Genomic DNA, 13,833 nt, shown 5'->3' with positions numbered 1-13,833 from the left:
TGTCGTAAGAGATAACAAAGGTGGGAAAGGTCCGCCTCAAATTGATAACAATATTCTAAAACTATTTAAAAAGCAGCGATCATGATTGCATGTTTAAAAGAAGTTGCAAGCTTATTGCGAAACAAAATCAAAAGGACCACAAATATAGACATGACATTTATTTCTTATTTTTTGTACACTGCAGGCTATCAGTTCAATGGACAGAACAATTTCTATTTGTGGTGTTGTGTTTATTCTGTATTATTGATATGTTTCAACATCAGATCATTGACATCAGTACAGTGGATGTGGGACATTGTTATGCTAATGGCATGTCAAAAATAGCATCCTTGTGTTAGATCAAACATAGTATTTTTATCCACAGATTGACACAACTCCAATACATATCAAAGGAACCCACATATAAGTTCTTGCTCATAACCAAGTGCCACATGTGATTATCTCAACAGTACTTGTAATCTAGTATAAGAAATCTATAAGGTTTTAAGCAAAACCTGTGAGATTATTCATTATTTTGTTTAGTTGGTGTGAGAGTATCACATACATGCTCAAGAAGTGCTTGTGAGAGAAACTAAAATAAAGACATTATTCTTTATAAACAGGACCAACCTTGAACTTAAGAGTGTCCATCTTCAAAGGGGAGTCGAGACACATTACTATCTTCTATGCACACATTATGTAGTGTTTATCACAGTTAAAGTTAGGCTTACATACCAGCCTCAAATGGAACTGTAATGTTAATGATATACTACAGAGTGCCTAAAATAAAATGAACCCAAAAAGTGTTTTCATCATTTCTTGGCAGCACAACCTACACAGCAACAAGGTTGTGCATTGATATCAATGATGGGCAGTTCCTGTAACTTCCGCGAAGAATAGTTTTCCTGTTCATTGATTAGGGTAACTTATGTTATGTGAACTTACTGAATTTTGTGTATCAGTTTTATTTTAACCACACTTTATACACTACCTACTGCACACCACAGAGTGGCTTACATTGCAGTGGTCATTGTGTCTATGTAGTGCCCAATCAGTATTAAATAATACACATCCATTATTATGTATTGTGTATATCTGCCATGCTTAGTTTATGGTAGACAGTGTCATTTACTAGAATAAGCAATACAGTATTCAATCGCATATTTCCAATTCTGTTATTTTTTAAATTAAGTGAAACATTAGTTAAAGAGATGGAGATTAACACAATGAGGAAATGTATTGCAAGAGGTTGTTCTGTCTAATTTATTCAGTTAATAACTCTCAATTTCTATATATATTGGGTAGTATCTATTTTTCCTCCCCTTTGCCTTAATATAATTACTAATTTGTGTTGTTGTACACATTTGAAAGTGTAATGTATTCAATTTTCTTAGGCAAGTGAACTGGAAGTTCTGCAGGCTGTCTTGAAATGGGGAGAACACGAGCTAATTCGCCGAATGGAAGATCGAGGTACGAACTAAAAGTTTAAATTTTTTTCCCATTTCCATCCAATCTGTATGTAGCTTATTAATATGCAGTAATGTGGGGTCTAAGTATCATATTTCTGGAAGAACCACCTAATATTACCAATCACTAAGCCAGAAAATGCAAAGACCCCTTTGAGGTCTTCTGTAGTGTAGTATCACTCTTCAAGCCCTTTATGCATTCAGGAGGATGACGTTTCAAATTCACACCTGGTCATCCTGCATTGGGTTTTCTGTGATTTCCTGAACTTGCTCCAGGGAAATGGCAGGATGGTTCCCTTGAAAGGGCAGAGCTGATTACCTTCCCCAGCCTTGAAACAATCTGAGCTTGTGCTCCGTCTCTAATGATCTCAATGCCAACAGGACATTGAACCCTAATCTTCCTTTCCTTTTCTCAAGCACTGTAAATGCTGATCATGCTTTTATTAATTACTATTGAAAAGACACTGAGGATTATTTGGTTATCATACTGTGCAATGAGCCAAGATAACTACTCCCCATAAAAAGGAGATGTTGAACTGTAGATTTTTTATTTACTAAAGAGTTACAGTACTACCTTTAAGTCACTTAATTTTGACTTTCAAAGGGGCTTTGGCTTTCCCGTGCATATTCTGTATTAACCCCTTCCCTTCCACAATGCTCGTAATGTATTTGCATGTGGTTTTATTTTTGGTTCTCAGTATCTTGACACCAAGTCCACGAAGTTTTGTTGAAATGAAAAACTGTTGTCTTCAGTTTTTGTTCAGTATTTCACTTATTTCTGCAATTTTTGTTTGCCATGAGACCCTTAAGCATCACTTAATGCATTTGTTCTGAAGTGTTAATTCTTGGTATTTGTTTTGCGGGCTATCCCCGATAGGCTGCTTCCATGGGTTGTCCTGTTGCTTTGGGGAGGGGGGTTGTCATTTAAATCTTTTAGTCAACAATGGTATAGTTTGTGGTCTCAGAGATAGTTAAGTAATATTTTGATGTATCATTAGCATTTCTTCATGTAGTTGAGTTTTTATGCCCAATGTGTACAATTATTCCCACTGTTTTATTTGATATGTTAATTTGACTAGATTTTTTTTCTGTGATGTGCACTAGTTGACATTATATGGACAGTCAAAAGTGTTCTATTTTACCTAGTTGGGTTGTTCAAGCCAGTGCAGAATTACTTGAGAATGACTCTTTCCTGTCAGCAGTGCTGTGTTTTTTAGGAAAGTATTTTGTTTGGAGTTCCTTGTGTGATGAGGGACCTGGTGATAAAGAACAAGAATGCAGTCTTTCAAGAACTTCAATTCTTGTTTTGAACATAAATGTACACTCTTGTATACATCACTATATTGTTGTAGCCTTGTGGCCTATCTAGGATAATGTGAGTTTTACTTATGCACACCCTCATTCCAGTGTTATAATTAGGAGACTCAGACATGCAAGGGTTGACCTGAATGGTTATTCATTCCTCTAGGTGCTTGTGCAGTTGCACTGGTTTTTAAGATTAACAGAGACATTTCAGGAGGAGTGGGTAGATTACATTATAAGAACAACATCTATATTAATGAGGTGGCTGAAATGAGCGAGACCATTTATGGCCAGAGAGAACCTATATCCAAATACCTGTTTAGTCATAAAGGGCGGAGGGCAGAGAGAATTACTGGTACATTGAAACCCATAAACAGATCAAAGTACAGTACCATTCTTATTCAGACTAAAACAAGTCATCAGCCATACCAATTACTTCAAATGGTTCAAATGGCTCTGAGCACTATGGGACTTAACATCTATGGTCATCAGTCCCCTAGAACTTAGAACTACTTAAACCTAATTAACCTAAGGACATCACACACATCCATGCCCGAGGCAGGATTCAAACCTGCGACCGTAGCAGTCGTGTGGCTCCGGACTGAGCGCCTAGAACCGCTAGACCACCGTGGCCGGCCAATTACTTCAAACTAGTAAACTGGAGAATGCCCTGCTACTGTATAGCACACTAAGTTACAGTGATACAGTAACTGTTTGTAAGAAATCTTGAAATTGCAGTTTTAATCAAGAGAGGGGTGTATAGAAAAATGGAGGATTTGTTGTTGACACTAAAACTACCATGGGAAGTGTTAACGGCGTGCAAGAGGAAGTTACATTTTTTTTCCTGTCATTTAATTTGCTGTTGTTGCATAGCTTTATTAAAGTATAATTTATCGAACTTCAAATGTGACTTTTTGTTCAAAATTTGATGTAGTTTGCCTACAAAGCTGAATTGCATAATTAAATGGTAGCAGGTGGTGGTGTCAGTCCTAGCACCTGAAGGTGAAAAAAGTTATTTCGCATCATACATAAAAAAGACAATAAAAAATGGCAGATTGCTACTTACCATACAGTGGAGCTGTTGAGTCGCAGACAGGCACATCAAAAGGACTACTAAAAAAGTAAGCTTCTTCTGGAACACACACACACACACACACACACACACACACACACACACGACCACTGTCTCTGGCTGCCACGGGTTAAAGTATAAAAGGCGCTGTCCACAGACTGTACTTTCGCACTGTATAAATCAGATGTTCACCATGTTTCGTAATATTGGGTAGGAAGCAGACAGTGAGGGGATCGTGTGGAGCCACAAGCTGTTAATCAGATGATAACCATAAGCAGAGTAACACAGATTTATTGCATTGTGTGGACAGACTTTCCTTCACTTCCTGCATTATGCCAAGCTAGTAACCAGACATCAGAAAATACAAATTTTGTTGACAACCCTTCCTCCACACTCTGTATTTGCCTCAAATTGTTGCTTTTTGCACTTTTATATTGTGCTCAAACAGATTTTAATACGAGGGTTGGAACTTGAATAGTGGCAACTATTTATTCACAATTGATACAAAAGAGTTACATGTTTGCACCTGTTACTGTCCTTCAAAGTAGTCACCAGCATTGTGTAAAACCCGTTGCCAGCAATGTGGAAGGTGTAGTATACTGTTAGCAGAGCTTGTTCTGTTGATGGTGTGAATGGAGCGTGCTACTGCCTGTCGAATCTCTGGAACAGTTCTGAAGCGAATGGCATGAAGTGGTTCCTTCATCTTCGGAATCAAATCAAAGTCTCAAGGACTTAAGTAGTATTACTGTTCATTTTTGGATCATCACCTGTGACCAGCTTTGCGGAAGAAGCACCAACACTTTCTGTGCAACCCACCCATCATTTTGCACGACAGTGCGTGGGTGCTTACAGCGCAAGCTGTGGTTGCTCTGTTCGGTCGATGGGACTGGGAAGTACTGTATCATCCACCATACTCCTCGGAATTAAGTCCTTATGACTTTGATTTGATTCCGAAGATGAAGGAACCACTTTGTGGTATTCGCTTCAGAACTGTTCCAGAGATTCGACAGGCAGTAGACCGCTCCATTCGCACCATCAGCAGAACAGGCTCTGCTAACAGTAAAGTATGCCTTCCACATCGCTGGCGACAGGTTCTACACAACGCTGGTGACTACTTTGAAGGACAGTAACAGGTGCAAACATGTAACTCTTTTGTATCAATTGTGAATAAATAGTTGCCACTATTTAAGTTCCAACCCTCTTAATTTCATGTGAAATATGAAATATTGGCTGTGGTGACAAACTTATCTGTAGTTTAGCCTGAGATCTAGGTTGGGTTCCACAAGTGAAGTGATTGGTGTGAAGGAGCTGAAAAGAGAAGGATGTTGTATATCTTCCTGTGGTTGTAGTGAAGGATGTACATATATACTTAGTAACTCACTGTAAAAGTGTATAGCTTGGTGATAAAGTACAAGACACTACATCCGAAGTTGTGGGGTTCAATCTCTGGTCAGTTGTAGAATTTTTATCTCTCTCTTAAATCTTCTTTCACCTCTGACAGTGTTTGTCAATACAAAAAATGCCAAGTTACCCAGTGGTTAGGGGTCCATGTTAATCTGTAAGTATCCATGTAACTACCTAATTCAGGCAGTTCAGAGGTCAGAGGTAGGCAACGACAATAGATCCACGACTAGTAAAGCACTGTAGTATTCATACCAACCTTCAGGTTAATACAGCTGTACTACTGTTCAGTATCTATATTACATTCAAATGGAGTCTGAGAAAAATGTGTGCTTATAAATTTAATCTTGATACCTTTGCCCCACCCCCAATGTGTTGATGCCCAGTCTATTGGAGGAGGGTTGAAATTTCACTGAGTTGCTATTGTATATGCCGGGAGCATACATGCTAGTAAAGTGATGTTTTCTCTAAAGATACAAACTATTTTTACAGACTGTAGTTGCTAGCAGAAGGGTATAGCTTCTTTTAGGCTGCTTTTGAGAGTTAAATTTGCCTGAACAGCTTCAATCTAAACTCTCTTTCTGTGGAATGACATTTTGTACTCACTGCAAAAAATGTGCAATCTTGCATCCCATGTATCCTGTTATTTTGGTAAACACTTAGATTTGTCCCAAGTATCACACTACTGTTGATTTCATGTTTTGTAAAACTTTTGGAACAAAATATTAAATGCACCCTGCTACTTTTTAGAACTGTTTCAAATTCTGGGATATGTTTACAATTAATTAATTATACTTTTAAATTCTGAACTGTCAGAAATATTTGCTACATTACAATAAGTTTTTTGAACTATTTGCAGATATGTTTATAAAGATTGATCATTGTGTTACTTGCTCTTAAAAATCCTTGTGTGCTTTCCATACAGAATCAGTTTTGCAGGTTGTAGTCTGTGGCATATGTGTTTGTAAGCTAATTATAGGGACATCACAGCTGTAAGTTGTGTGGGACAAGTGTAAATCATCACAACCAAACTTGTCACAGTGCCACCTAAGTGTCTTGGTTTTGAGCTTAGTGGAAAACCATAAGCTGACAACCACATCACATGTGGGAACTTTATTGCATGTTGTGAGATTAACTGAAAAACTGTTAGCAAATGCTAGTCATGTCCATACCTACATTTGCCAGAAATAGTTCTCATGGTGTGGGATACAATCTGCAATCAAATATACCTTGTTTGCTTTGTGGCTGGAATGGTTTGTGTGATAGTATTGTATGAGTACCTCAGCTGTACATGGCATGTTCCTCCCCATTCCTTAGCATCACTTACCAAATGGACATTGTCACCATATGTGATGTGGTTATCTGAACAATTCACATTTGCGATAAATGCAAATAAAGATGTGAATTATGCTTCAAAGTATGAAAATGCGAATTTATCTGATAAAAGCTATTTCGTAGTGAATTGTATTCAAATGAAATATTTTATATATTTTATCAGAGATAATTTGAAATACTTTTATTCACTGTTTATAAATACCAAAACAGTAACCAATTTTCAGTTTCTGGTATTGCAGAACATCTAGCAAAGCCCAGTTTAGGAAGAGAATGTGCACAAGACTGAAAAATAGAGTTTTGCTATGCACAGACACAACAACATATCAACGTGATCGTAAGTTATGCTGTGGCGCCATGTCAACTGTGGGCTGTTGTATGGTTTATTGTATTACTCAGCTGTAGGACCTATGCTTGGGTTAGAATAACAAAATGATTGACAACTAGACATGCAAGTGGGAATTGTTGGAGGTTCGCTGTCACCCACATACCCAAATTTGTGCAGCAGCAGCAGCAGCACTTGTGCAATTCAGTACTGAAGTCCATCCAGTGTCTTCCGTTAATATGCAGTGATGAGTTCGCCTTGCAGCATCTTAATAGCCTTATCATTTCGCTGCATACTGTCACTATTAGCTGCAGACATTCTTTTGTGTGTTTTTAAAAGATAACAAAAATACACAGAGCACATGATGAAAATGAATCACAACAGTTATGTAAGCAGCTGTAATTGTTGACTGGAGTATGGTATGACAATGCCAAACAAACAGGCAGTGTGACTAAGCTCATTCTCTGGTTGGTAATTGGTATGATAGCTGTTATTTTAACATCTAGGTGCCTGTCACTTTGTAACTCTGATATCGTTATAGCATTTGAGAACAAAGAAATGTGTTTCTTTGTCTGTTAGTATGCAGAAAATTGTGGTAGTTTTATGTTGGGGGAGAGTGTGTTTTGAACTGCGTTGTTATGAAGAAGAAGAATAATAATATATATGCCGTAGTTTAAGCTAAATTTATTTGTATGTTCCAATCGGTGATTCTTTTTTAATCCTAGATGAACTATTTTGCTAAAATGAAGTCTGTTATACGCTATTTGTTACACATTTGTGTCTTGAGTTGCTTAACAAAATGATCAATAAATCAAAGTCTCTCTAACAAGAACCACTAAAAAATAGTCTGTAACAGCACAGATATGATTGTGCACTCGTTAAATGGAGGTGACATTGAACTATCTTTAAACACTAAATGAACCTGGAAAGGAAGGGTGGTATCCTGTAACGATTACCACCACCGCCCCAGTTGTCATGATTGCCATGGATTTACAAAAATTGTGTGCAGTCATCATTTTTATGTCATTTTTAATGTAACTTTTTCACCCAAACACTTAAAAAGAGTCAAATTCAAATTGTTCTGCAGGTGAATAAAATGTGTGACAAAAACCAGCCCACCACATGCAGTCAATGTAGAATGGAAGTTGTTATTCATTTACCTTCATGACCCAGGATTTTGCATCGGATTTACAAGGCATCAGATTGGTCCGTAAAAATTTATTTTTGTAGTCTTGCACTCCTTCCCATGTTTCTGCAAGTTTGGAAATACCCTTGCTATAGAACTCCGTTACAGCTTCCTGAAGACACTAACACACTGCTCGCAAAACATCCTTCACTGTCTTGTAATGTTGGCCTCACTTTCTGTACCTTAACAGAACCAAAAAGATAGTAGTTGGAGGGTGCCAAGTCAAGGCTATAGGGCAACTGTGGAAGAGTTTTCCAGCCAAATGTTTTGATCTTCTCCACAGTAACAGGAGCAATGTGAGGACACACGTTATCCTGTTGCAGAATGGTCTTCTTCCCAGGGCGTTTATTGTGCAATGAACAATAGAGCTTCAAAAGTGTCTGGATATAGTGAGGCAACGGCATTTCTGGATTGTCCAATTTCAAAGAAATCAGTCAGAATGCAACCCTGTGCATCCCTGAAGACATTGTCCATTACTTTCCCAGAAAAACGTGCCGCCTTTCTTCTTCTTCAGCGATGAATCCGAGCAGTGCCATTGCGTACTCTGGTATTTTGTTTCAGGCTTGTAATTATGGAACCAATTTTCATCGCCTGTCACAATACTCACCAAAAAGCAGTCACCTTCATTTTCAAGTTTCTGAGGGTTTTGGGTGATTGTTCTTCTCTCAAGTTCATGGCCTTCGGTCAAGAAATGTGGGGTCCGACAGACACAGACTTTTTGATAACCTAAGCCTTAAATCGTTTCTTGCACTGCGCCATGTCCTGCTGCAAGTTTTGCAGCAATTTTGTTTACCGTGACACACCTGTCTTCTCTAATGGGTTCATCAACTCTCCTTTTTGCGTTTCTGGAGGCAGTTCGAGGGTGACTGTTATGAGGTTCATCTTGAATACTCGGGTTTCCATATTTTAAATGTTTCACTCATCTCGTAGCACTGCTGACATACATGCAGGCATCTCCATATACACATTGATGGCTGAAGTGAATTTCAGCTCCACATTTTTTCCTCTTTAACTAAGAATTCAATGATGGCATGTGGTTGAAAGGAAACATTGATGTTGTCTATTTTGGAAGTACCGTCTGTGATCACACGATAGATGCTAATAATGTCACAATATGGCAACATGTGGTGTAAAGTGTGTAGATTATGATCGTGCACAGACACAAGCTTGTCTGTGTATGTGTGGATGGATATGTGTGTGTGTGCGAGTGTATACCTGTCCTTTTTTCCCCCTAAGGTAAGTCTTTCCGCTCCCGGGATTGGAATGACTCCTTACCCTCTCCCTTAAAACCCATATCCTTTTGTCTTTCCTTCTCCTTCCCTCTTTCCTGACGAGGCAACCATTGGTTGCGAAAGCTAGAATTTTGTGTGTATGTTTGTGTTTGCTTGTGTGTCTATCGACCTGCCAGCGCTTTTGTTTGGTAAGTTTCATCATCTTTCTTTTTAGATATATATATATATATATATATATTTGGGTACACTCAAAATTAGAGAGAGACCACACTGGTGCCATTCCAGAATTAGTTGCAGAGGGTACAAATAAACTCAGTAAGAAAAGGGCTCCCTTTGGGACCATGCAGTACAGGATATAAGTTCTGAAAGTTACCTTGAGTCTGGCCTTAGACAACTGAAGGTTGAAAAGTTGCTATTCTAACACAAGATGTATTCACATAGTTTCAGGTATTTTAATTTTTTGGAAATAATTTTATTTGTTCAGTTACATTAATGTTTTGTCCTTCAAAATAGTTCTCATTAGATATTTACACTTATGCCAGCACTCCTTCCAATCCCTGAAACACCCCTGGAACTCAATCTTTCAAATAGCACTCAGCTCATTTAATGATGCACTTTTAATCTCATATAAGCTTAAGGTCCCCTTTATTTTTGGGAACAGGAAAAAAGTCACTCAGGGCCTTATCTGGTGAATATGGAGGATGGGGCATCATTACAGTGTTGTTTTTTGTCAAAAATTCATGAGCAAACAATGAAGTGTGTACAGATGCATTGTCATGATGCAAATATTCACATTTGACTACACTTGCTGAGTTTTTTTCAGTCTTGGTGATCCAGAATTCCTCCACTGGGGCGATTGAGTCACAGTTTTTATGTCTTACCCTGTACACCCATGTCTCGTCTCTTCTTATGACACATTTCAGTAGTTCTGCATCATTCATGACTTCATTTAGCAATGCCAGAGCAACTTCCATTTGCTGATGTTCTTGCTCAAAACTCACCTTCTTTGGCACAAATTTTGCTGTTCCACATTTTGTATCCAACACATCCAAAAAGATTTTGTGGCATGCGCCAGGAGGCCTGAAGATGGTACTGTCTGAAAGCAGTAACCAATCATCAAAATAAATTGTGGCTATAGACTAAAACATATACTTTTGCAAGTTATTGATGTGCTGTGGCATCCAGAACATTTGTCATAGTCTACTACTTCACGGCCATCTAGGAAACACTTGTACTACTCGTAAACTCATTTTATTCACAACAGAATCACCAAAAGCAATATTCAGCGTTTTTAAATCCTTGTTATTATTCCATTTTTATAGCAAAATTGACTGAAAATTCTCTGATACATTTTTAAAACAAATCAGTAATTGGCACTTGTAGGCAGACACATTTAACCTTCTTGACAGCTGACCACAGACTAAACATCCAATGTGGCTACCAGTGTAAAAATACACTTCAGCCTTATTTACCAACACGGCAATAATAAATCATGTGAATCAGACAAATACTATCTGTGAAAATACAAAATTTCTGATACCTTTTGAACACATCTCATATGTTCATTTAGTGATAAAGTCTGGTACTTTCCTTGACATGGCATAGTGTCATGGATATAGAGGATTTACGAATATATCTCTCTCTCTCTCTCTCTCTCTCTCTCTCTCTCTCTCTGTGTGTGTGTGTGTGTGTGTGTGTGTGTGTGTGTGTGTGTGTGTGAACTGTTGTAGTTTTCTATATTTTATGTAGATATGGCACACATTGGCCCTATTTTGAATCATAATGGTGATCACTTCAGACTGGGAAACAAGTAGTGGCTTTTGACATCGTGACCTCAAAGATCTGCATATCTTGAACTATTTGTCACTATAGTAGTTTTCTTGGAGAAGGAAAGGAATGGCTTTATGTCACCTGTGATAGTGAAACCGTGTATGATTAGGAAATAACTATGAAAAGTGGAAATCAGATTTTTTTAATAAAAGTTGTAGAAAAGTTTGTATTACAATGATCTGACTTTTTAAGAGCGACACACACAATAAAAAAGTGAAGACTGGCTGCAGCTAAGATATGAGGACAATTGGCAGAGGTGTAGCTCAGTGTAAATGGGTTCCATAATGTACTAATATAATAACTGGTACTGAAAACTGGTATCATTAGTGAAGCCTGAAAAGTTTTGCAAAAATATAGCCATTGTATAACTGCTTTATTCTATACCAATTATGAGCAGCTGGTTACCATCACATATGTTAAAAGCTGCTTTGTTAAGTGGTTCTTATTTCTTGTGAATATTTGCTTACTGTTCTTTCTTCATAATGTATGTTTTTCCTGTTAGATGTGCTGTTTTCTGCTGGATATATTGAATTTATCACTGATAATTTAATTTTATCTCATATATTGCCTTTATTTCCTTTCAATCTCCACAGAGCCAAATCTTCTTAGTCATACAGCCCATTCAGTGTCAAGGAAAGGTGTAAAGAAACGTGACCTGAGTGATGTTGAACTTAGAGAAATTTTGTCAGATTTGTTGCCACTGGTACGTATGGACCATGTACTGCCTCCAAGTAGTGAAGTACTTAGCCAAGCAATCAGACGGGGCCTTGTAAGCACGCCACCCAGTCACATGATAGGAGATGAAAGAGAGAACTTGCGCCTAAACGCATGGATACGATGTGGGAAGAATAATGGACTTTTTGTTCGGCCTCGTCTGTTCATGCCGTATTATGAAGAAATAAAGGCACAGCTTGATGATCATATGCTACAGGAGGTAGAATTACTTCGAATACGAAGAGCTCGATATGCCCCTGACATTCCTGATACGCTGTACATGGTGGAGGAGAAACCTCGACCAATGGGTGCAGCTGGTGTTGATGTTCTAGCTGCAGCACTTCCAGGTATGGGCAATGTTCCACATTTCATCTTTAAAAGCTGTTGTTTAAAATAACAGCAAAAGAATATATGGTTGAGGAGAAGCAGATTACAAAGCCATTATCTGAAAATGGTTACTAGATTTCACAGTTATTTTTACTACACGTATAGTAAGGATTAAATGTATATTTCTAAATGTAATAACTTTTTGCATTGAAACTGTTTACTTGAGGTACTTACTGTTTTTGTCTTCAATATTTATGCATATCTTTAAAAATTTGCCCTTTTGCAGATGCTGCCACCATGACAGCTATGTTAAAAAGGGAGCAGAAGTTAAGACAGTCTCCAAGCTGCCAAAGAGCCATTGCCTTGCCATTATCTAATCGACAAGAAATCAATAAACAATTAAGACTTCGTGTTGTAAGAGAGTTCAACTTGCCAGACGCTGTCTCTGATTTGCTAGAGGTAAAAATACTTTTATGATTTCACCATTTAAAAAGGATTAAATGATGGGTTAAAATAAAAACAATTGTGTGTTTTTACTTGGCATGTAATATGTAATTGAGAAACAGATACTATTGTAAGTGATATTGATTTTGTATTTAAAATAAGAGCACAAGAATATATGGTTGAGGAGAAGTAGATTACAAAGCAATGTAAATTAATAGGGATAGAGGAAGAAACATGGAATAATAATAATAATAATAAACTTATTAAAATGATGAAGCAGTAATTCTGTTTATCAATCAGATAATGTCTGCAAAGGAAAAAAAATGTAATAGTATAGTATATTCACTGGTAGCAAGTTTATGTTTGTTGCTCCATTGTCATGTTCTTAAAAACCAAACAGAACTTTGTAGGGTTTGATGATTGGTGGAGGAATTAGCTATGATCTTTATAGGAGAATTATTATTAAGTGAAAAGGTTCAGGCAACATATGGAACTCATGGATTTTGGGTATAATAGAAAATTATGCATTGGTTTATTCAAGATATGAAGAGAAGGATATTGCAACAATGAATTGGTTTCTCCCTGTTTAGAAGGTGAGAAAATACACTCCTGGAAATGGAAAAAAGAACACATTGACACCGGTGTGTCAGACCCACCATACTTGCTCCGGATACTGCGAGAGGGCTGTACAAGCAATGATCACACGCACGGCACAGCAGACACACCAGGAACAGCGGTGTTGGCCGTCGAATGGCGCTAGCTGCGCAGCATTTGTGCACCGCCGCCGTCAGTGTCAGCCAGTTTGCCGTGGCATACGGAGCTCCATTGCAGTCTTTAACACTGGTAGCATGCCGCGACAGCGTGGACGTGAACCGTATGTGCAGTTGACGGACTTTGAGCGAGGGCGTATAGTGGGCATGCGGGAGGCCGGGTGGACGTACCGCCGAATTGCTCAACACGTGGGGCGTGAGGTCTCCACAGTACATCGATGTTGTCGCCAGTGGTCGGCGGAAGGTGCACGTGCCCGTCGACCTGGGACCGGACCGCAGCGACGCACGGATGCACGCCAAGACCGTAGGATCCTACGCAGTGCCGTAGGGGACCGCACCGCCACTTCCCAGCAAATTAGGGACGCTGTTGCTCCTGGGGTATCGGCGAGGACCATTCGCAACCGTCTCCATGAAGCTGGGCTACGGTCTCGCACACCGTTAGGCCGTCTTCCG

At 38.5% G+C, this 13,833-nt stretch overlaps 1 protein-coding gene across 1 annotated transcript in view; it reads left to right on the top strand.

Annotated features, from left to right (window-relative positions):
- The window catches only part of LOC124723203 (BTB/POZ domain-containing protein 7), a 50,826-nt gene that overhangs the window by 21,368 nt on the left and 15,625 nt on the right, over positions 1–13,833 (top strand). The window contains exons 5-7 of the mRNA XM_047248395.1: positions 1,374–1,449; positions 11,719–12,186; positions 12,453–12,625. Coding sequence (XP_047104351.1) covers positions 1,374–1,449; positions 11,719–12,186; positions 12,453–12,625 — 717 coding nt within the window. The remainder of the gene's footprint in view (positions 1–1,373; positions 1,450–11,718; positions 12,187–12,452; positions 12,626–13,833) is intronic.

Source organism: Schistocerca piceifrons, chromosome X (assembly GCF_021461385.2).
Source record: "Schistocerca piceifrons isolate TAMUIC-IGC-003096 chromosome X, iqSchPice1.1, whole genome shotgun sequence".
Classification (NCBI taxonomy): Eukaryota; Metazoa; Arthropoda; class Insecta; order Orthoptera; family Acrididae; genus Schistocerca; species Schistocerca piceifrons.
The sequence above is the reverse complement of the archived record's forward strand: the minus strand, read 5'-3'. Positions and strand labels throughout refer to the sequence as shown.